Source organism: Electrophorus electricus, chromosome 6, assembly GCF_041902795.1.
Source record: "Electrophorus electricus isolate QZ-2024a chromosome 6, ASM4190279v1, whole genome shotgun sequence".
Classification (NCBI taxonomy): domain Eukaryota; kingdom Metazoa; phylum Chordata; class Actinopteri; order Gymnotiformes; family Gymnotidae; genus Electrophorus; species Electrophorus electricus.
This window is the reverse complement of record NC_137502.1, coordinates 33,642,596-33,664,752: the sequence shown is the minus strand read 5'-3', so window position 1 is coordinate 33,664,752 and position 22,157 is coordinate 33,642,596. Positions and strand designations below refer to the sequence as shown.

Here is a 22,157-nt window from a genome sequence, read left to right as displayed (position 1 = left end):
GAGTCTCCATAGATTTTATCAGCATTTCTACAGATTATCTTTAGAATGTCCTTAGACATCCTTACAATTGTTTTGCAGCATAGACTGCCTCATCACCTTTAGGGATTCTTGACTTGCTCATTAGTACATCATTTGTAAATTAACTATAAATACCAGATTAACCAAAGTATTAAGTGCCATTTCAGTGATAGAAATGACCATCTAGATCAATACTCCACCCAAAGACAGCCCTACACTCCTATCCATGTTTTAAATGTTTTACTTAAATTGTCACAAGGTGTGTGTGTGTCCTCACATTTGGGAAAAATATGATCAAAACAGTTTTATTAAACATCTGGCAAACAATTCTACAGTCACAATCTGTTCACTTTTATAGCATACCGATTTATCACTCACAGCCATTCAAACGTTTACAGCCTCACAAGACCTTTGACCCGTTTCTTTCTCTGGATGTACTCTTTCTGCTATTATCCAGCACATTCTACAGGGAAATAGACAGACTAGTGGCAATCTTTTTTTAAAATTATTTATTTTTATGTCTGTAGGATAATTTGCAAGAGTTTGTAAAAATCCACATCTAAAACATTTAAACGTTTGAACTGACATATTTTGAACGTCTGCTTTTATATCCAATCCTATTAAGATACAATTCTTTATGTCCAGCCTTTTATTTTCACAGGAAAAGACTGACTGAATAGAGGATCAGCTAAACCGTTAAACATGAGAAGGAAAGGCGATAATTAATGGAAACATGTTCATTACCCCGCCTCATGACGTTTCTGTTAGTGTAAGTTGTTTATTAACGCGCGAGACGAGCTAAAATCCAAGCTTTGGGTAGCCTACTTGAGCGCGTGCGTCAGTCTGAGTCTTTATCCTCAGGTGCCAAAGGAAAAAAATAGAAACGTAGATAAAGAAACGGAGAAATCAGCAAGAGGCTATCACAAACAAAAGTGGACGAACGGAGATACTGCCAATAGGATCTTTTTTTAAACCCGAGACAATGTTAGACATAGGCTGAAGGTTGGCGTGCTGTATTTGACCTTGATTGGTGCAATGTGCTCATAGCATATTCTTTCCAAAGAGAAAAAGGATGACTTGAGAAACAGGCTTATGTTCACACAAAACAACTTTAGTTTTGGGTTATTTTCCAATTGAGGACTACATTTTGGCTCCACCTTTTGACTAGACATGTGGAGTACTTTTTGGTTGGTTTGTTGCTCCGCGCTGGCAGCGGTCGCAGTCGGTTTTGACGTGGAGAGGTGCAAGAGTTTGTCGGTGACGCTAAACATCGTTCTGCTGGAGGACGAAGACGCGCTGTGGAGCCTGAAGTTCGTGCGCTCTGCTGTAGAAGTGGCCATCGCCAACGAAAACCGAATTAATGAGCAGCAAGGTGGGTGGCAATCTGCTCCTTTTTTAAAAAGAAAGCTGTCGGTTCTACCCGTTAAAACGAGGTATTAGAGAAGAAAGAATCAACACAATTTAGATATAAACAGAAAGCATCTCTTATTATATAAAATGATAAAATAAATAGAATAGTGAAAAAAAATTGTTCTACGTAGGTTACATTTCAACATTAAAGCTTAAGCCCAACCTGATGAAATGTAAACGCATAATTTCTTAGGTAATGTTTTTGGCCCTGTCTGCTTTTGCATTGAGGTACTTTTGAAAGGCAGCACACATACGTACATGGAGTTTGTTTGTTGTTGTTGTTTTTTAATCTAGCTCTGGTAATTGGTTGGTTGTAATAATGTAGTGGGTAACAACACTGTCTCTCCCATGGACAAATACATCATTCTATACCAAAAAGAATCCTTTGCCAAGAGTACTAACCATAGATGTAGTGTATTTTTAATTAAAAAAAAATTTTTTTGGGGGTGGGGGTGGGGGGGGGGTGTGGGTGGTCATGTCCCTTCCATAATTCCTGCTCACACTACTCATATAATGTGTTAGCTTGGGTGGTATGAGCAGTGTGTCCCTCCCCAAAGTTGAAATGAAACCTAAGCCACTGTTCCTAACCTACATCTGTAACATGATTGATATTGTAGTTCACCTCCAAATGTGTAAATGTAAATGACTAGCATATCTGGATGATGGTGCTGAATATGTGCTAGCATGTTCCTGTGTTTCTACACGTTTCTGTACCACTCACTGGGGATATGAAACATGAAATAGCTGATTTGAAAAAAGTAGATAGGTCTTCTAGTTCCCGTGAGCCATTTGTATTTGCCACAGTGTGGCTGTCTCAGTCAGATGTCCATGATCTTGGGCTAAGCTTAGTGTGGCATTTTGCTAACTTGCTAATGGCTTACAGCTTGTGTGTGTGTGTGTGTGTGTGTGTGTGTGTGTGTGTGTGTGTGTATTTGTGCAATACATGTCACACTACAGGCTTCAACTTCACGATCAAGGAAAACTACCGTGGGTTTAACACTACATATTACCGTCGGAGAGGCTGTATGAGCAGCACCTGTGAGGGAGTGGAGATCCTCAAATCACTGCACGTAAGTTCTGCAGCTGCATATTACAAAGTCAATGCAGTACACTATACTACATTATAGAACACCACAGTAGAATACAGTACATTTCAACATACCACAGTACACTACAGTACATTACACTGCACTACAGTACAGTACACTATAGTACACCACAGTACATTACACTACAGTACATTACATTACACTACAGTACAGTACACTATAGTACACCACAGTACATTACACTACAGTACATTACATTACACTACAGTACAGTACAATATAGTACACCACAGTACATTACACTACAGTACATTACATTACACTACAGTACAGTACACTATAGTACACCACAGTACATTACACTACAGTACATTACACTACAGTACATTACATTACACTACAGTACAGTACACTATAGTACACCACAGTACATTACACTACAGTACATTACATTACACTACAGTACAGTACACTATAGTACACCACAGTACATTACACTACAGTACATTACATTACACTACAGTACAGTACACTATAGTACACCACAGTACATTACACTACAGTACATTACACTACAGTACATTACATTACACTACAGTACAGTACACTATAGTACACCACAGTACATTACACTACAGTACATTACATTACACTACAGTACAGTACACTATAGTACACCACAGTACATTACACTACAGTACATTACATTACACTACAGTACAGTACACTATAGTACACCACAGTACATTACACTACAGTACATTACACTACAGTACATTACATTACACTACAGTACACTATAGTACACCACAGTACATTACACTACAGTAAACTGCAGTACATCTCAGTACACAGAGCTGAAAGAGCTGGTAAAGACAGATGAGAGATATGTATTAGTAATTTATGCATTTGAGGAAAGATACTGCCACACGCTACAACTACCAGAGTAAATGCCAGGGTTTATCTGCCAGGGTTAATGCCAGGGTTTAACTGCCAGGGTTTAACTGCCAGGGTTTATCTGCCAGGGTTAATGCCAGGGTTAATGCCAGGGTTAATGCCAGGGTTAATGCCAGGGTTTAACTGCCAGGGTTTATCTGCCAGGGTTTATCTGCCAGGGTTAATGCCAGGGTTTAACTGCCAGGGTTTTTCTGCCAGGGTTTAACTGCCAGGGTTTAACTGCCAGGGTTTATCTGCCAGGGTTAATGCCAGGGTTTATCTGCCAGGGTTAATGCCAGGGTTTATCTGCCAGGGTTAATGCCAGGGTTTAACTGCCAGGGTTTATCTGCCAGGGTTTAACTGCCAGGGTTTATCTGCCAGGGTTAATGCCAGGGTTTATCTGCCAGGGTTAATGCCAGGGTTTATCTGCCAGGGTTAATGCCAGGATTTAACTGCCAGGGTTTATCTGCCAGGGTTTATCTGCCAGGGTTTATCTGCTGACACTGACACTGGTTTCATGGTGCCCAGTACTCACCAGTTCCTCAGTATGGGCTCAAAGCTGCTGTGCTCGGCACATGTTTGGGTGTGTCTGGCTCTTTCATTCATCCATCCTCTGTTGTTTTCTTCCCCTCTAGAACACCAGTGAGGTTGGCTGTGCCATGCTTGGGCCCTCCTGCACCTACGCCACCTTCCAGCTGGTGGAGTGAGTACGCTCTCAGTAGCCCTCTGTCACCCCTCTCTCGCTTTTAGTTGTACTCTTTCTTTCTTTCTTTCTTTCTTTCTTTCTGGCTGAAGGCTGAAGGCCTGTGATGACTGATCTCCCCCTTTCCTTCCCCCCTCGCTAACTCATTATTTTCTCTTGAGAAAACACAAGCAAACATGATCTTTAGCATTCATAGTCTTGATGCCTTTGCTTCAGTGTTTTTCATCTGTTCACATGTCACCTAAACACAAAAGCAAAGCTTCATTTCTGAACTGAACCATAGAGTGCCACACAGTGACACACTGAAGACAACTACAGTAGGTTCGGTGTAGGGCGTATATCGGAATTTGATCTGGTGCATAAATTCCTTTCCCAGGGACCATAAAGTGGAGTGTAAAGAGTGTAAAATGTGTCATGGGTTTACGGATTTACGTATGTGTGAATGATTGTATTTGCGTTCTGTGTTGTTATTGCATGTTGGATGTGGCCGTGTAAGTTCCCGTTTCACTATCAAAACAAACATAAGATATTCTCTCTTTTAATCATCTTGATTTTGCAGTTTGTATACTATGCTTTGATTTATCCTTTTTTTGGTAATTTGTAAATTTTGTAAATATAGGTTTAGCCAATAATGCCAGTAAAATGTGTTTAGTATTAAGCAAAAATAACAAGAATAAGTGAAAATGGTGAAAAATAGGAAAAATGTCCAACAATATTTAGTTGTTGATAAAGGTCTTGCTCGTCTCAGTGTGAGTATTTCCAATGTTAGAGTATATTAGTCCAAAAAGTGCTTTGCTTATGTGAAGGTTTTCTGTGATGTTGTTCAAACTGTAACATGTATCAGCTTCCTACAATGAAACATTCTAAACATGATACAGGTTTTTGCTAAAGTTTATCTCAAGCACATGTTGGTATAAGGAAAATGAGATCAATATTACAGGTAAAGCAAGTAAAATAATTCTGGCTCATATATGTTGAGTACATGTAAGCTTACTACAGTGGGTATGGTTGTATGTCCCCTGTAATGAATGTGTTGATTTAAGGAAAACCTCTTTTAGAGACCATCTGTTTCCGTGCAATGCCTTGCACTGACATGACAGTGTCACTGCTGGGCTGAGGATGATCCACCTCCCAAATAATGTCCAATCATCAGTCATCCTGTTGTCAGAAACTGACCAATGGTAAACAAGGTAATGGTGGCTGACAAACTCATGGAAACAGATGGTCGGTAGTCTGTAATTGTAACACCTAGAAAAGCACCTACAGGTGAAATAAACTGTCCACTGATCAGTGACCAGTAGGTCCAAGGTAGTTACTAATGAAGTGGACGGTAAGTACACATAAGTATACCAAAGAATTGGCATGACTTGCTCGATCAAACTCCCTCGGAACTGAGCTGAACCCTAGAATGTGTAATGTGTAAAGGGTACTGTGTGATGATTTGGCCTCAATATGGAGGATGTTGTTTTATGGATAAAAGGATATCACATAAATTAAGAATAAAAAATGTTCATGCATGTAGGAGTTATACAGCACATTTGTGTGTGTTCATGTGTGGTTGTCTGTGTGTGTGTGTGTGTGTGTGTGTCCCTCAGTCAAGAGGTGGGATTGACTCTGACCATCCCTATTATATCAGCGGGAAGTTTCGGTTTGTCTTGTGACTTTAAGGACAAACTGACTCGCCTGCTTCCTCCAGCACGGAAAGTCTCAAACTTCCTCGTACATTTCTGGAATAAGACCTTTCCTGGCCTCAAAACAAAGTGGGACACAGCCTATGTCTACAAAAACGCTGAGGTCCCAGAGGAGTGCTTTTGGTACGGAGAACCGAATCTCACTCACTTCCTCTCTTTCTCTCTCCTTCTCTCTCTCTCCATCAATATCTTTTTTTTTCATCCACTCACCTCATGCATGAGCACACACTTGCTGCCAGTATACTCTCTCACATGTACACAACACAAATTACACATTTTTATTTGAAGCATTGTTGTATAGTTAAGTGTATACTCAAACTGCACACACACACACACACACACACACACACATCTGTATCTTTCTCCTGCTACAGGTATCTGAATGCGTTGGAAGCATCCATTGCTCAGTTTTCCGTACAGATGAAGGAGAGGAAGATTTTGCGCAGCAGGGAAGAGGTCACCCCTCTCCTCTCTGATCCCAAACGAATCAGCAACAGTGAGTCACAACCCAGTCCACCAGGACTGACCTCAACTCTATTACCTTTTAGTCAGTCCTGAAAATAGCATTTTACAATTCACATATAATTCTTTTAATTTCAGGTTGCAAAATGAATGTATATCTTTTAACCCTGAAAAATATATATCTTTAGGCTTGAATTTTTAGGCTTGAATTGATGACTGGTCTATCTGCCAAGACTGGGACATTAGGAGCTTTGATACTTTCCTGGTATTTAGCCAAAATAAACTGTTGCACACCTGAACAATGATCAGATGATCCGTGCAAGTTTAAATAAATGACTGATCCCTTGAACATTAGAGTAAGATTTTAACAGTAAGCTTTTTCCAGTAGTAATCATTTGTAAGTAATTTTGCAAAGTCATGTTTAGAACTTTTCATAAATTATGCCATGAGGAACATTCACTACGATTGTTTTGAATCTCCTGTGTAACGCAAAACGTTTAAGTGTTTTTCCTTCATAGTGTTGCTTTTGCTTCATAAGTAACCAGGTCAGAGGTCATGCCGAAGCAGTCCCAACACCAGGACAGATTCTGTTTCACTAGCTGCTCACAGCTTTGCTTGTCACCTCTTCTTTCTTGTTGTTTTTGTCTAGTTTTCATAATGTGCGGATCCCCAAATGACATTCTCTGTCTCAAGAATGGTACAAGTGTGGACAAAGACATCGTTTTCATCCTCATGGACCTGTTTAAGTGAGTCTTCTCGCTCTGCTTTTTGTGGTTAGTTGGAAAATGTTAACAGAACTATAACTATGAGAGAGTTAACAGAGCTCTATCAGGGGCAGCTACACTTCAGGTAATTCAGTTAAAATATTTAAATTTAAATTGAGCAAATGAACTCACACAGGAATTTCACCTCAGAGCTGACACGCACCACTGCGTTTAAGGTGATTTATCAAATATTAATGAAATTAACCTTTCACATTCACCTTTTGCCATGACCGTGAACTGATTTATTCCTTATTGTGCTGTAGTTCCAGCAACAACAAGAACAACAACAACAAAAAAACTGTTGGCAGCCAATGGATTTTTATACTCTCTGTTACTCAATTTCTCTTTTTATTCCTCTCTAAGATTCAGTACTCTACAATTGAACGTCAATGTACAAGTTATTTTTGCATTCATTTCAGTGTTTACGGTGCATCACAAAGAGTCAAAAAGAGCGGATTTAAGACACATATTTTTGCTTTTCCACTACTCAGTCATGGATATCACATCAATGAATCATCGTTTGACTACATGAGGAATGTTCTGGTTTTGACCATCCACAGTGTGAGGAACTATAATATGACGAACAATTGGCCCTACGACCCCAGTGTAAGACACACAAACACAAACAAACACACACACACACACACACACACACACACACACACACACACACACACACACACACACACACACACACACACACACACACACACACACACACACGGAGATCTGTGTTTTATGCTCTCTTCCTGAAATTTTCCCCCAGGCTCTGAATGACTACGTTGCAGGCTATCATGATGGTGTTAAGCTCTTTGGAAGTGTGATGAGGGACAGGTTTCTCATGAGTCAGAAGCAAGGGTCAGAGACCAACATCACCGGTGATAACCCCTTCAGGAACATTTCCTTTGATGGTAGGATGTCTGTCATCTCAACCTTCTACTTTTTTTTACTTCTGTGAGAGAATCACAGTGGTACAGGACGACCGGGCTCACAGGTATCTGGGTTCCCATTGGAACATGGGTTCTTTGGGCAGTCAGGCCTATAAACCCATGCTGTTATGGTTTTTAGTTATGTTTTTTTGTTAGGCTAAAGCTAGGCTGTCTGTCACCTGACATCACATTTATAAAACTATTGGCTACTGGATTTTCAGAGCTTTTGCAAGTGTCTCTCTCTCCCTCTCTTTTTCTCTCTCTCTCTCTCTCTCTCTCTCTCTCTCTCTCTCTCTCTCTCTCTCTCTCTCTGTATCTATCTATCACTCTCTCTTTATGGGCCAAATTTGAAATTGTTTATCAGGTTGGGTCATCAAGTAATTCGGGTCAAATGCTTCCCCTTCCTCAAAATTATACAGCTGGTTGATTGTGATAACAGTTTCCCAGATTTGTGTGTGTGTGTTTCTGCACCTGATTAAAATGTCACATTGTTTTCTCTACATGTGTGTATGTGTGTGTATGTCCAGGAATGGGTGGAAACTATAATTTGGATGAGTATGGTGATAGAGATGTGAATTTCTCCTTGATCTACACATCTAACACATATCAGGTCAGCGTGAGGAGCAGTGGAGTAAATCATATTTTCTACAATTCCCTTTTTCTCTACAGCACACTACAATACGTTTTCAGTTAAAGCACAGTTTTTGTTACAGACTTGTATAGTTCAGCCCACTCACACAGTTGCGTAACACTGACACCACCACTGCTGCTTGATTTAAAACACCTGCATTCACTTAATCGCTGTCATCTTACTAATGTGTCTATGTGACGGTCAAATCTACCGGCCATTTGACCTTTCGTTTGCCCTCTGACATTTGCTTTTCCTTTTTTTTGGAGTATAAGACATTGTTTGTGTTTGACACCTCCACCAACAAGACCGTGCTGAACCACAGTAACCCTGACTTGCCCTGGACAGGCTCTCGTCTCCCTGACGACAAGCCCGCTAACGGTAATAATGCAGTCTGCATTTCTTTTCCGTTTGAATTTATTTAAGAGATATCACTGATGCTGGAATGAAATCCTCCTGTATTCCTTTATGTGTGTACGTGTGTTTGTGTGTGTGTATATGTTAAATCCTCCAGGACTGGGGAGACATGAAATCATAATGATCGTGCTGGCACTTAGTGTGGTACTCGTTACAGCTATTGCTTTGATCTTCTACAGGTAACAGAGAGATGTACTATACTAGACTTTTTCACTGATATATTATAAAGTTGTCTGTTTCTTTTGTGTAACACTACAGTTCACAAGTTATAATTTACTCTGAATGACAGACCACCTGCCAATAAATCTGAACAAAATCTTGAAAACAAGCTAGCTATCTGAAACAAAATTCATTCATGAATCACTGTGTATTGGTGTGTGTGTGTGTGTGTGTGTGTGTGTGTGTGTGTGTGTGCGTTCGTGCATGTTTGTGCCTGTGTGTGATGTACCATGTATGGTGTTCCACAGACAAAACAGGAGGCAGCGCTACTATCAGAAGAAATGGTCTCATATACATCCAGACCTCATTACTCCTCTGGACAACAAAGAGACAAGCCTTATCTCTCTCAAAGTAACACACACACACATAAACTAATATACTAATGGTTAACAACTCTGGTGGCACTAATACTTTTCTGGAAAAGTTGAACAGCTGATTCTAAAATTGTCATAGTGAAGTCAAATTCAGTTTTGTCATTACTTCTCACCACATATCTGCTGAGTGGGGAATGAGATATTGCTGCCTATCTTTCTAGCTCTTTATTGGTTGTGTACTGTATGCACCAAGTAATAATGATGATTTTGTTTTGTTTTTATGTTAAGATTGATGAGGATAAGAGGAGAGACAGCACCTATCAGATCCATAAGGGCCGCTACGACAAAAAGGTTCACTCATTTCTCTGTCTTTGAATTTGTAATGTAGTATGCATGTCTTCTGGCGAGTGGCATATAAAATCAGACAAATTTCTTTAGAGCATTGTGTTAGGAATGGTGTGGCATCTATCTATCTATCTATCTATCTATCTATCTATCTATCTATCTATCTATCTATCTATCTATCTATCTATCTATCTATCTATCTATCTATCTATCTATCTATCTATCTATCTATCTATCTATCTGTCTTGTTCTGCCTATAGCTCTCCCTCTTGCATTCTATGTGTCTCTTTTTTTCTCTGTAGCCTGTCATCCTTAAAGAACTAAAACAAAATGATGGAAACTTCTCCAAGGACCAACGTATTGAACTGAATTCTGTAAGTAAAACAGTGCTTCTCTCTCCCCTTCTTTATCTACCCACGTTGCTCTTACATAAAATATGTGTGCTATGAGTTCGTTTCCTTATTTACACATATTACATTGACAGTATATCTGTGTGGACTGAGTTGTGGGTCTGAATCTCATACAATACTCCACTGAGTAAATAGAGGACATCAGACAGGCATGTGTAAAATAACACCTGGGCTGTGTTTCATCGCTGACATGGGTCCTAAATCCAGCTCACCTGGGCTGTGTTTCACCACTGACATGGGTCCTAAATCCAGCTGGTATATTTGAACAATGAATTTCCAGCTCACTTTTAACCGATTCTCAACTTCAAATCACAATAATTATTAACTATATTAATGCAATTTTGCAATTTTAATGCTACAAAACAGAATTAATATTGCTAAGCATCATTACTATTCATGTTTGATCACCATAATCAAGAGTTTTAGACTATGTGAAGTATTAATTAATGAATGTGGGGATGTTAATATCCATTACTGACATTTGTAACAGAATCTCTCTCTCTGTCTGTTTTTCATATTCTCTCTCGCTGTCTGTTTTTGTCCTCTCTGTTTTTCGTACTCTCTCTCTCTTTGTTTTTCATTCTCTCTCTCTCTCTCTCTCTCTCTCTCTCTGTTTTCCGTACTCTCTGTGTGTCTCTCTCAGCTGCTTCGGATTGATTACTATAACCTGACCAAGTTCTATGGCACAGTGAAGTATGAATATGGAGTATTTGCAGTATTTGAGTTCTGCGAAAGAGGTTCTCTCAGGGTAATACACACACACACACACACACACACATTTTATGTGGGCCAACAAATATGCATACATGTGCAAACTAATGCTCAATCAAATGTCTGGAAGCTACTGATTATTAAATCATTTAAAGTTTAAGCCTTTCAGAGATTCTTGTTACAGTGTATAATAGGACTTAGCATCTAAGCATAGCAGCTATTGTTCACATGCAGTAGAAACTGAATGTTCATTTACTGTAACATGTATTTATTGTACATTTTAATTTTTATGTCAGTATGTCCTTAACGATAAGATCTCATATCCAAACGAGAGCTTCATGGACTTGGAGTTTAAAATTTCTGTCATGTATGACATAGCAAAGGTACGTGTACTTGTCTAGAGAAAAAAAAAATCACACAAGCTGTTCAAACATTGACACAAACGGCAAATTTCTCAGAGCAAAACACCAACCGTGAAGATACCATAAAGATATGTCTGATGTTGTCTCCCCCTGGTGGCCATATCAGGGTATGTCCTACCTGCATTCCAGTAATATAGAGATGCATGGCAGACTGAAGTCCACCAACTGTGTGGTAGACAGCCGCATGGTGGTTAAAATCACTGACTTTGGATGCAATACTATCCTGATTCCCGGGAAAGGTCCGTCTTTACGCAATCTGTGATTCTTTTCCATCTATTTCACTACTGCTTTATCTTAACTACAGCGTATCAGATCATAATAGAACTGAACATTTTCACTGGATAAAATGTTTTTTGACCTCTCTTGCTCTATTTCTCCCTCTCCTTGATCCCTCATCTCTCTCTCTCTCTCTTGCTCTCTGCCTGTCTCTCTCTCTCTCTCACTGCCTGCCTCTCTCTCTCTCTGCCTGTCTCTCTCTGCCTGTTTCTCTGCCTGTTTCTCTCCCTCTCTCTCTCTGCCTGTCTCTCTCTGCCTGTTTCTCTGCCTGTTTCTCTCCCTCTCTCTCTGCCTCTCTCTTTCTCTCTCTCTTTCCCTCTCTCTGTCTGCCTGTCTCTCTGTCTCTCTCCCTCTCTCGCACGCTCTGTCTCTCTCTGCCTGTCTCTCTCTGCCTGTCTCTCTCTGCCTGTCGCTCTCTCTGCCTGTCTCTCTCTGCCTGTCTCTCTCTCTCTCTCTCTCTCTCTCTCTCTCTCTCATTTTTTCTGTCTCTCTCTGCCTGCCTCTCTCTCTCTCTCTCTCTCTCTCTCTCTCTCTCTCTGTCTCTCTCTGCCTGCCTCTCTCTCTCTCTGCCTGTCTCTCTCCCTCTCTCGCTCTCTGCCTGTCTCTCTCTCTCTCTCGCTCTCTGCCTGTCTCTCTCCCTTTCTCACTCTCTGCCTGTCTCTCTCTCTCTCTCTCGCTCTCTGCCTGTCTCTCTCCCTCTCTCGCTCTCTGCCTGTCTCTCTCTCTCTCTCTCTCTCGCTCTCTGCCTCTCTCTCTCTCTCTCTCTCTCTCTCTCTCTCTGTCAGACCTTTGGACAGCTCCAGAGCACTTGCGGGTGCAGGGTATCTCTCAGAAGGGAGACGTTTACAGTTTTGCCATCATTGCTCATGAGATTGTTTTGAGGGAGTGCCCCTTCTACACTGAGAGCTGCACTGATGTAGCAGGTAACAGCCAGTACACTTGTCCAAACAACGCTTCACTTGACCTAATGAGAATCTCTTTAATTGTTATATCTTTTGCTGATATTGATCATTTATATTCATATTATTTATGTTTATATTTCAGTTCTATTAGATTTGGGCTTTGCTTTGAAGTTACAGTGTTTGTAACAGTGTTTAGACAGAGTGTTGGTGCACAGCTTGCTGTCAGGACATGTTTATGATGTGCTTGTGGTACTGACCCTTTGAGGCAATGGTCTTGGATTTGATAAGGAGTCAGCACAGATCATGATTCAGTCTTATTATAGTCTTAATCCTCCCAGGCTGGGTAGATTGGATGGTTGGTCATTATAATTTTATCATTATAATTTTTCAAGGAAATGTAAAGTAGTTGTTTAAAACACTGGTTCTGACAATATCAGTATGCTCAATATTAGCATGTATTTTTCCCTCAAACTCCCTATCTCTCTCTCCCTCTTGTTCTTCTCCCTCTGTAGAGAAGCTGTACAGAGTTCAGTGTCCCAATGGACCAGTCGTCTTCAGACCTGATCTCAACTTTGAGACTGCCAGAGAGAGAGAAGTAGAGGTACAGGGGGTCATTAACTCACAAACACTGCTATCATGTAATGTCCATCCTTACATGTCTAGATATCTGCTCTCCTGCTGTTTGACCCCAAGTCTAACACACCTGACTCAGTCGGTCAGCACAATCCTCATGATTCATCACCTTATAATAATCATTTTTATGTAGGATTTTTCCCATTACACTTACCTCATAGTTGATTTTTTTCTATGACACCAAATTCATAATTCACAAATCGATGGTTGTCTTTTTTCCTTTCAGATCATTAAACGTCATTCATACTTAAATAGATAAATATGTTTTAATGTGTTTCTGTGTCCACATGTAGCTATATGTACTAATTAAAAACTGTTGGGACGAGGATCCAGAGAAGAGGCCAGACTTTAAGAAGATAGAGAGTACTTTGGGCAAGATCTTCAGGTTTGTTTGGCATATTTGTGTATTTGAAAATACCAAACTGCATGACTACTCAGTGGCCTGATCCATCTGTTTCTCTGTGTGTGTCTCTGTGTGTGTGTACAGTAACCTGCATGACCAGGCCAATGCCAGCTACATGGATAATTTGATCAGGCGGCTACAGATGTACTCACGCAACCTCGAGCACCTGGTGGAGGAGAGAACCGCCCTTTACAAAGCAGAGAGAGACCGTGCTGACCAGCTCAACTTCATGCTGCTGCCTGGGTTAGTTATGCTTATACACACACACCTACACCCACCCAACACACACACACACTCACACACACACACACAGAATGTTATCTCTTTATGCGCTTTCCATGGATTTACATTTTGGCTGGGTGAACTGCACCAAAAATGCATGATGATGAAATTGTTCATACTAAATCTTTTATGATAAGGAAATATCCATGAATGCTTTTATTATCTGCTGACTGGAAGATGAATAAGCATATCTGTATGTGATCATATTTAAAAGCAATAATGGTTTTTATAAGTAACAGTTGGTATGCAATTGTTATGCCACAACAATTAACATGCTCCATTGCCTTATTGCACACGCACACACACACACACACACTCGCGCACACACACACACACACACACTCACACACACACACACACACACACACACACACGTAGACCTGTGGTGCGTTCCCTGAAGGAGACGGGTCGAGTGGAGCCAGAGCTGTTTGACGAGGTCACCATCTACTTCAGTGATATTGTGGGCTTCACCACCATCTGCCACCACAGTACCCCCATGGAGGTGGTAGACATGCTCAACGACATGTACAAAAACTTTGACAGCATCCTCGACAACCATGACGTGTATAAGGTACCGACACACGCACGCACACAGACACACACTTTCAGTGTCAAATAAAGAAAGATAACCAGGGTGAATATTTTTATAGGGAAATCCCATCCCATTTTTAAATTGACAATAATTCCAAGTAGTACTGCTCACGGAATTAATTAAAACCTTGCAACCTGAGGAATTGTTTAGGCCATGAGTCAAACCTGTTGAGGCCCTTTGAAGTTTGCATGTGCAATATCTCCTTTCCTCCTTTCTCTTCCTCTCTGCCTGTTTCTCTCTCTCTCTCTCTCTCTGTCTCTCTCTTGAGGTGGAGACTATAGGTGATGCTTACATGGTGGTGTCTGGCCTTCCCCGCCGGACTGGGAACCGGCATGCAGTGGAAATCTGTCTTATGGCTCTGGATATACTGGAGTTCATGGGCACCTTTCAGCTCCGACACCTGCCAGGAATACCGCTCTGGATCCGAATCGGTGTCCACTCAGGTACACGTGTACCTGCGCAGTCTTATGCAGCTCATTCATCTGTGTTTTTAATGACATCATGCAAAATTTCCTTGTTAACAACAGTAAACAGCTAATACATATTCTGCTTATGCTTATTAATAAACATGTAGCTGTTCATTATGAAGAGCTGAAAGTGTTTCAGCCTGTTGGCTGATGTTACATTTGGAGTTGCTGAATACTTGTTGCTTCCCCGGGGAAGTGGGGGCAAATCCATAATCATAAACCTGTTCAAGGTTAATTAGCTGGAAAACAGAAACATATCCAGAAAACATGGCACAAGGACAACATAGCAGAACAAATCTGAGAATGAGAGAAACATCATGAAACACTGAAACTAGGAAGGTAATTACAAGACAAGACAGGAAAACAAGAGTTAAATATGCATCTAGATTAGGGGGAAAACAAGACACAGGTGCAAACTGGGATGGGTGGGGATATACAAAACACAAGACAAGGAGGAGACAAAACAAAAACCAAAACAAATTCGGAATGAAACACATAGTGCCATGGAAATGCGACACCATAGCATGAATGTGTTAATAAATATTTAGAGTAAATTGCATTAAGAAGCAATGTCCTTTGAGATGATCTAAATTGAACAATTAAAACTGTGTAGGACCCTGTGCAGCAGGTGTTGTGGGAAATAAGATGCCACGTTATTGTCTGTTTGGAGACACAGTAAACACAGCTTCAAGAATGGAGTCAACAGGACTGCGTAAGACACACACACACACACACACACACACACACACACACATGCACACAAAGAAGGGCTTTGAGGGTCCTCAATATAAGGGTAATGATTAACTTCTTCATATGCACCCAGAGTCAAATTAGCTTTGCTTCATAGAACATCTAAAGGAACAGGAAGCCCATTTCAAAAGCATGAGAGTGTAATGTTAAAATTTCACTCGGTTCCTTCAGATCATTTGCCTCTTTCTTTGCACACAGCTCTGAGGATCCATGTGAGCCAGTCCACCATTAGCATCCTGCAGAGAACAGACTGCCAGTTCGAGTATGTGAGGAGAGGAGAGACCTACCTTAAGGTGAGTTAGCGTATGCATAGGCAATGGTGACAATATGCAGGAAAACTGTTTTCCAATCCCAGCACTTAAGTACACATCCTCTGTTTTTCATACTCCTACAAAACTTACTCAGCTTGTGCAGAGCTGGGTAGTTACCAGATTGGTGGATTTATTCTACAAATTACTGTATTATTATTATTATTATTATTATTATTATTAAGAACAACAATAACATTGAAAATCCATATATAAAATGTCTAAACATAATTTATTGTAGTGTGTGTGTGTGTGTTTGTGTGTGTGTGTGTGTGTGTGTGGGCGGTTCATTTAAGGGTAAGGGAAAGGAGATGACTTACTGGCTAAAAGGAGTAACAGCACGGAAATACAACCTGCCAACCCCACCGACGGCGTAAGATAAGCATTTACCTTCCTGTTGTGTGACTGGGTGTAGAACAGTCTACAGTGCTGTAGATTTGTTTACACTTAGCATTAAACATTAGATCGCTATGATCAGTTCATGGTGATGAGATCATCTTTCAGTCGATATAGAGTACATGTAAGCTTTTAGTGTATGATACTGTGTGATATCAGCTGATCTTGTATTATATCAGATAATCTTGTGTGATATCAGACGAGCTGCATGCAATGTCTGGATTAAACAGAAATCTGATCACAATGCATGTCTGACTGATTTGAACACATTGCAGTTGAAAACATGGGTAAACTTGTCTTTTAAGTAGGTATATGGATCACATTCAGATACATTTTTAATGTGTATTGTAAATAGAGCCTATGTGTATTACACCACTAGGCCATAATAAATGTAATATGTTTGTCTCAAATATGAATAATGTTTGCAGTAAATTTTGGGTTTGCTAAAATCCACACTGAAGATCTCACTGAGAAAGATGAAACCCACATACTGCCACTGTCTTGTGTTCCTCAGAGAGAATTTCCAGCGTCTGCAGCAGGACCTGTCTGAGCTGATCGTGTGCACGCTGGCAAAACGAGGAAATGAGAAGAGGAAAACACTCTCCACACGCCACCGGAGAAGTCAGAGACAGGGCAGTGATGATCTCCCAGAGTACCTGCACCTGGCTGATCCCAGCACTTACCTGTAGCCCACACACACACACACACACACACACACACTCTCAGTCTCTCTCTCTCTCGCTCACACACACACACACACACACACACACACACACACACACACACACACACACACACACACACACACACACACACACACACACACACAGACACACACACTCTCTCTCTCTCTCTATCTCTCTCTCTCACACATTCACACACTCACACACACACACAAATTGTATAGCAATAGCTGAGGTCCTTGATCTGTTGATTTATTTATAGGTAAATATAGATAAAGCCTAAGAATGACCTGGGATTTTGGTACTTAGAATACACCAATGCTTTGTCATTTAATTTGCCCCAACTAAATTTTAATGAAGAAAATTTCCCATCTCAATTTTCCATAAAATAATGTTCTCAAGTCACGGATGGTTTTCGATATTCTTTTATTTTTGTTTTGATATTTTTGTTTTAAATGTGTTATATATTTATATATTGTGTCTCAGTATGTAATGTTCTAATCTTGTAGTTATTTTGCCTCTGCACTATTCGTGACAACTATAAGTTCTGACTTGATATAAGATTGTGTTATGTGTGTTTGAGTAAAGCTTATTTTAACCCAACATGCATCATTAAACATGCAACACTTTCCTTTCATAAATCAAACTGTTCTTTCATAAAGCTAACTGTTCTTTTGCTGTGAACAGGTATGCCTGCAGAGCAGAAAAGACAGCATGTGTGTTTTTGTGTTTTGTTCTGTTTTGGCGGGCTTGAAATTTGTTAGGTGGGAATGTTACATGGTCAGTAAGGAAAGATACACATTTGTTCATGGTTGTCCCAAACAAGCTACCTTCCTCCCTGAGATTCCTACAGGCAACATGGTATTGTTTACATTTAGTGTCTTCCTTGTCCTGTACTTTTCAACTTGGTGTCAAGTTTGCTTTAAAATTGCAATATAAGTTATTTTTGTTTTACATCAGGAAATATATACAGTATATAAATCTTTAGATTAAAAGGCCAATACAGCATTCATAGCATTGCAATAACAGGTGAAGCACATAGTGGAGTCTATGGTCTATTTGCGTGCGTGTCCAAAGCATAAAGAGAAGGAAATCTGGTGTTAAGGCCCTGCTATATGACATCCGCCTTCGAGACGGATCAGTTCTATTGCACTAAACTTTCTAACGCTAAACTATGTCATTACCAGTCAAGCCATAATATGTTTCAGTGTATAATTGATAAAAATGTGTCGTGTCTCCTAGTGCCCTTGAGAAGTATTGTATTAGTTGGTAAGACAGGTACTGGGAAGAGCTCCTCTGGAAATACCATCCTGGGCAAGAAAGTCTTCAAAGCTGCCACAAGCAGCTCTTCTGTCACCAGCACCTGCGTGAAGGAGACAGGAGATGTGGGCGGAAGGCAACTAGTTCTGGTGGATACTCCTGGGCTGTTTGACACACATCTTCCTGAGAGCGAATGGTGGTCTGTCACACTCCTTCTAGCCAATGTCGCCATTCCTCGAACACGAGTTTCATTGCTAGGAGCTCTTGGTCACCGACTCTGTAATTCCTCTCTGCTAGACTCAATTTCTGTGAAAAGTAGGCTATGCGCCTCAGTCTCTCTACCTTTCCCGTGTATCCCGTGTCCTTCCTTCTGGATGATCGGCCAACTGTGACTTATAGTTAAGTACTAGTTTATTTTCATTGTAATAACTGTACAGTATGGTGTCATGTTGGCATTTTGTTTCCATTTCAACCAAATTTTAAGATGAAATACTGATATCATGTTAATAATATACATATGATATCATAAATAATCCAGTGCCAGTAACTAAGGCAGATGGTAGGCTTTATCCATTTGTCCATTAATTTGTGTAATTGTTCTTATGCAGATACATGCGCATGGCGCATGGCTGAAGGAGGTTTGCCATATTTGAATATGGTCTTGCTTGGTAAATCTGGAGTTGGAAAAAGAGCAACAGGAAACACCATCCTTGGTGAAGAAACATTCAACTTTGGGAAAAGTTCCAGATCTAAAGCTTGAAACATTCAAATGGATACTGTCAGCATTGATGGGATAAACATAACTGTCTATGACATACCAGGAGTATTCCATACAGAAATGAATAAATCAGACATAAGAAGAAAATGTGAGACCCTCTTTCATGGGCTTGCTTTAGCTCCAGTCATCTTCCTCCTGGTGATTTCAGTGAGCTGATTCACACCAGAGGACAGGGAGGCAGTTTATGAGTTTCTGCAGCTACTGGGGGTCAGGCGCTTGCAGGACACCTGGATTGTCTTCACTGGGGGAGATGAACTGGACAGAGATGAGCAGTCAATAGAGGAGTTCATCAGTGGGACAGTCCACCTCAAAAGAGTTGTTCAGACATTTAATAACAGGCAGCATGTGTTCAACAACAACAACCCACAAGATAGAAATCAAGTAAAAACATTGAGTGAGAAAAGTGAAGCGTGAGTGTGTTTAGATCATTCTCTTTATCTGCACTGTTGTCTGGTCCGCTTTGTTTTAATGTGTCACTAGAGTGGCACAGTGCTTGTTTTGATTTTTTATTATTTTTTTTAGACAGCTCAATCTGTTTAGTTAATTCAGTTCTCATATGATGTCTGCTCTAATCAGAAGAAATATAAGTGTAATACGAATTATTTTATACATACATTTCCATATGTTCTTTGCATATTTTGTGGTATAGCCTCAAAAAGAGCTTGAGTCCAGTAATCATGTGGCATCTACAGATTGTCTCTAATATTTACATGTACATTACTCTAGAGGTGTTCAGATTTTTTTCTTTATTGCGGAGATGCCTCTTTTTGGATTAGAGCCTCTATTCAGCAGTCTACGAGGTAAACCTTCTGTCATAAATCCCCATCCATATTCTGGCTCTATCAGTGTCAGAAGTGTGGACAAAGAGCTGCAAGGTGTGGGTCAGTGTGAGAACCTTTAATTAGTCATAATTAATTAATTAAGGCATTTTAATAATAATGGACATTGCATCTATTTATCTTGCCAATTGTTGCTATGGCAGCAATGAAATTGGAGAACTCAGAGAAAAAGAACTGATCTACACTCTTTGAACTTCAGAACCCCATGGATTGAATGTTATGATTTAAACATATATTTTTTTTCATATATAAATGGGTTCCACCTCCTACAAATTCAGAAGTCCTTTTCTTGCACAGCTGATGAAGGACCTCTGTCCGAAACATGCTGAAACTTTGTGTAATTCACTATAATTCTGAATATCTCTGTTTTGTACTACAATCCACTGCAGTTTCTCACCTCATTACATACAATCTCTATATACATACATGTCCCACTGATGCTTTATTTTGGATTAAACTTCAGTACTTTATGAACCATAGAGCTTTTCTTATATTGCAGTTCATGAAGGTTCATCCTCCAGTGAGAAATGTGTTATCTCTTAAAAAATAACAGAGTGGTAGGAACCAATATAATTAGAGTCCCAAGGTTTTACTGTTCCAATGTAGCAGTTCAGGTCATGTGAATTTTAATGAGTGAAAATCTACTATAAATTATAAATGACCTCAAAGAGGGAACCTGTTACATTTACTTGGCTCTCTTTCAGACCTGCATAGTCATGACATGACTATAGACCTTTCCATCATTTTCCATCATTTGAACTTGCGTCCCCCTCTTCATTTTGTTTTTTGAACCTGTGCCCGCCCCAACCTCAACTCTGAATATTTAAGATTGAGTGTGAATAGGATGCATTTACATAGGTAGCCAACATAGTCAGTGAGATGATAATCAAATGTTCCTGTTTTATAAGAAGGCAATTTAGCATATTCTAGTTGAAAGGTAATGAATATCTTAAGATTACTTGAGGAACAGTTTCACTGCTGTTTAAATTATTATTCTCATTTGAGTTTTGAGTATTTTAAAAATTTGATTGTGTCCCCTCTGCCCCCTTAACCCATCAGACCAGATAGCATCTTCACTCCTATAAGATAAGTGCCACATTAAAGCACTAGAGAGGAATTATAACCACCATATTGGTCTGGTTACTGCAGTCGCACAGGCTTCCAGATGTGAGTTAGAACACTCTGGAATGGCCCATACCAATGCACTGAATATGAACATATGTCCGAATGTAATGGACAAGCACCATGTTCAGATTTAGCCTTTATTTAAAATCTTCCCACAGGTTGCAGTTATTCCTCTATATAATTTCATCTGTTTATTGTTAGATTTTTGCATGGCAGTGCATGGATTTTTTCTTGCCTGACTGATTATTTTCCCTTTATTGCAGTATTACCCTATTTTATGATCAGAGACCAAGTACGAGCAAAAGCTTCTGTGAGAGAACCAAAATATGGATGGGGAATAATCAGTGCTGAAAGTGTAGGCAGGGTGAAAGGTGAGAACCTGTAATTACAGCATATCAATATATTTTCACTAAATGAATGTAACTAATGGGAAACATTGAGTCCAACATTTATTTTATAATATTGTATGATGGAAGACCCATCATGTAGCAGATAAAGTAATATATGTAGAAATACATGCATATGTACATCCTGGAGAAGATCATGCTTTCCACTGGTGCCTTTTCTGGATCATAATGGTGTACTTCTTGAACTGACGAGCTTTCCATAAATAAAGATCCATATTCCTAAAAGGTCTTGGAGTAAAAGTGTCGAGGATTTAGTTTTTTCAATCCATATGGAAGGCATGAACATGAACATGGACCTTTGTATATCTAACTAGTATGGCCTCATGTGTCAGATTTTGTTTTTATTGGGACAAAATCAAAAATATGTAATCTTTGACAATCTGATAAGGTTTCACTGACCCACCTGTTTTTGAATTCTATATATTGGCTTAGTTTAACCAAGCACGAGTGTAATATTTTGGTTATTGTAAATTCAAAAATTGTAAAAGTCAAAAACTATTGTAAACTTATTGATTAACTCAAACAGGAGAGATGTTTCAGTTGCATGTTTCTCTTCTATACAGATCTACGTGGTGATGACATGACCGTGGACTTCACTAAACAAATTAGCTGGCATGGTGTAGTCTCG

At 39.8% G+C, this 22,157-nt stretch overlaps 2 protein-coding genes across 4 annotated transcripts; both read left to right on the top strand.

Moving 5' to 3' along the window:
- Positions 1 to 822: 822 nt before the first annotated feature.
- Positions 823 to 18,420, top strand: gucy2ca (guanylate cyclase 2Ca). 3 transcript variants are annotated; one of them, XM_035525309.2, is made up of 27 exons: positions 823 to 1,390; positions 2,386 to 2,498; positions 4,049 to 4,116; positions 5,712 to 5,930; positions 6,182 to 6,303; positions 6,919 to 7,015; positions 7,525 to 7,639; positions 7,800 to 7,944; positions 8,490 to 8,572; positions 8,899 to 8,971; positions 9,105 to 9,186; positions 9,475 to 9,577; positions 9,829 to 9,891; positions 10,188 to 10,259; positions 10,939 to 11,043; positions 11,303 to 11,389; positions 11,535 to 11,667; positions 12,490 to 12,627; positions 13,119 to 13,207; positions 13,533 to 13,624; positions 13,727 to 13,885; positions 14,303 to 14,495; positions 14,785 to 14,959; positions 15,597 to 15,695; positions 15,932 to 16,026; positions 16,338 to 16,414; positions 16,952 to 18,418. In XM_035525309.2, the coding sequence occupies exons 1-27, from the start codon at positions 1,189 to 1,191 to the stop codon at positions 17,124 to 17,126; spliced, it is 3,174 nt and encodes a 1,057-aa protein (XP_035381202.1). In that variant the 5' UTR covers positions 823 to 1,188; the 3' UTR covers positions 17,127 to 18,418. The 3 variants fall into 3 exon arrangements, with proteins under 3 accessions (XP_035381202.1, XP_035381201.1, XP_081572704.1); XM_035525308.2 differs by having other exon boundaries at positions 8,860 to 8,971; XM_081716578.1 differs by lacking the exon at positions 15,597 to 15,695 and having other exon boundaries at positions 8,860 to 8,971; positions 16,952 to 18,420.
- LOC113584846 (uncharacterized) lies at positions 18,236 to 21,931 on the top strand. Its single transcript, XM_081715710.1, has 3 exons — positions 18,236 to 18,761; positions 18,989 to 19,093; positions 19,325 to 21,931. The coding sequence occupies exons 1-3, from the start codon at positions 18,236 to 18,238 to the stop codon at positions 19,570 to 19,572; spliced, it is 879 nt and encodes a 292-aa protein (XP_081571836.1). The 3' UTR covers positions 19,573 to 21,931.
- The last annotated feature ends 226 nt before the right edge of the window (positions 21,932 to 22,157 follow it).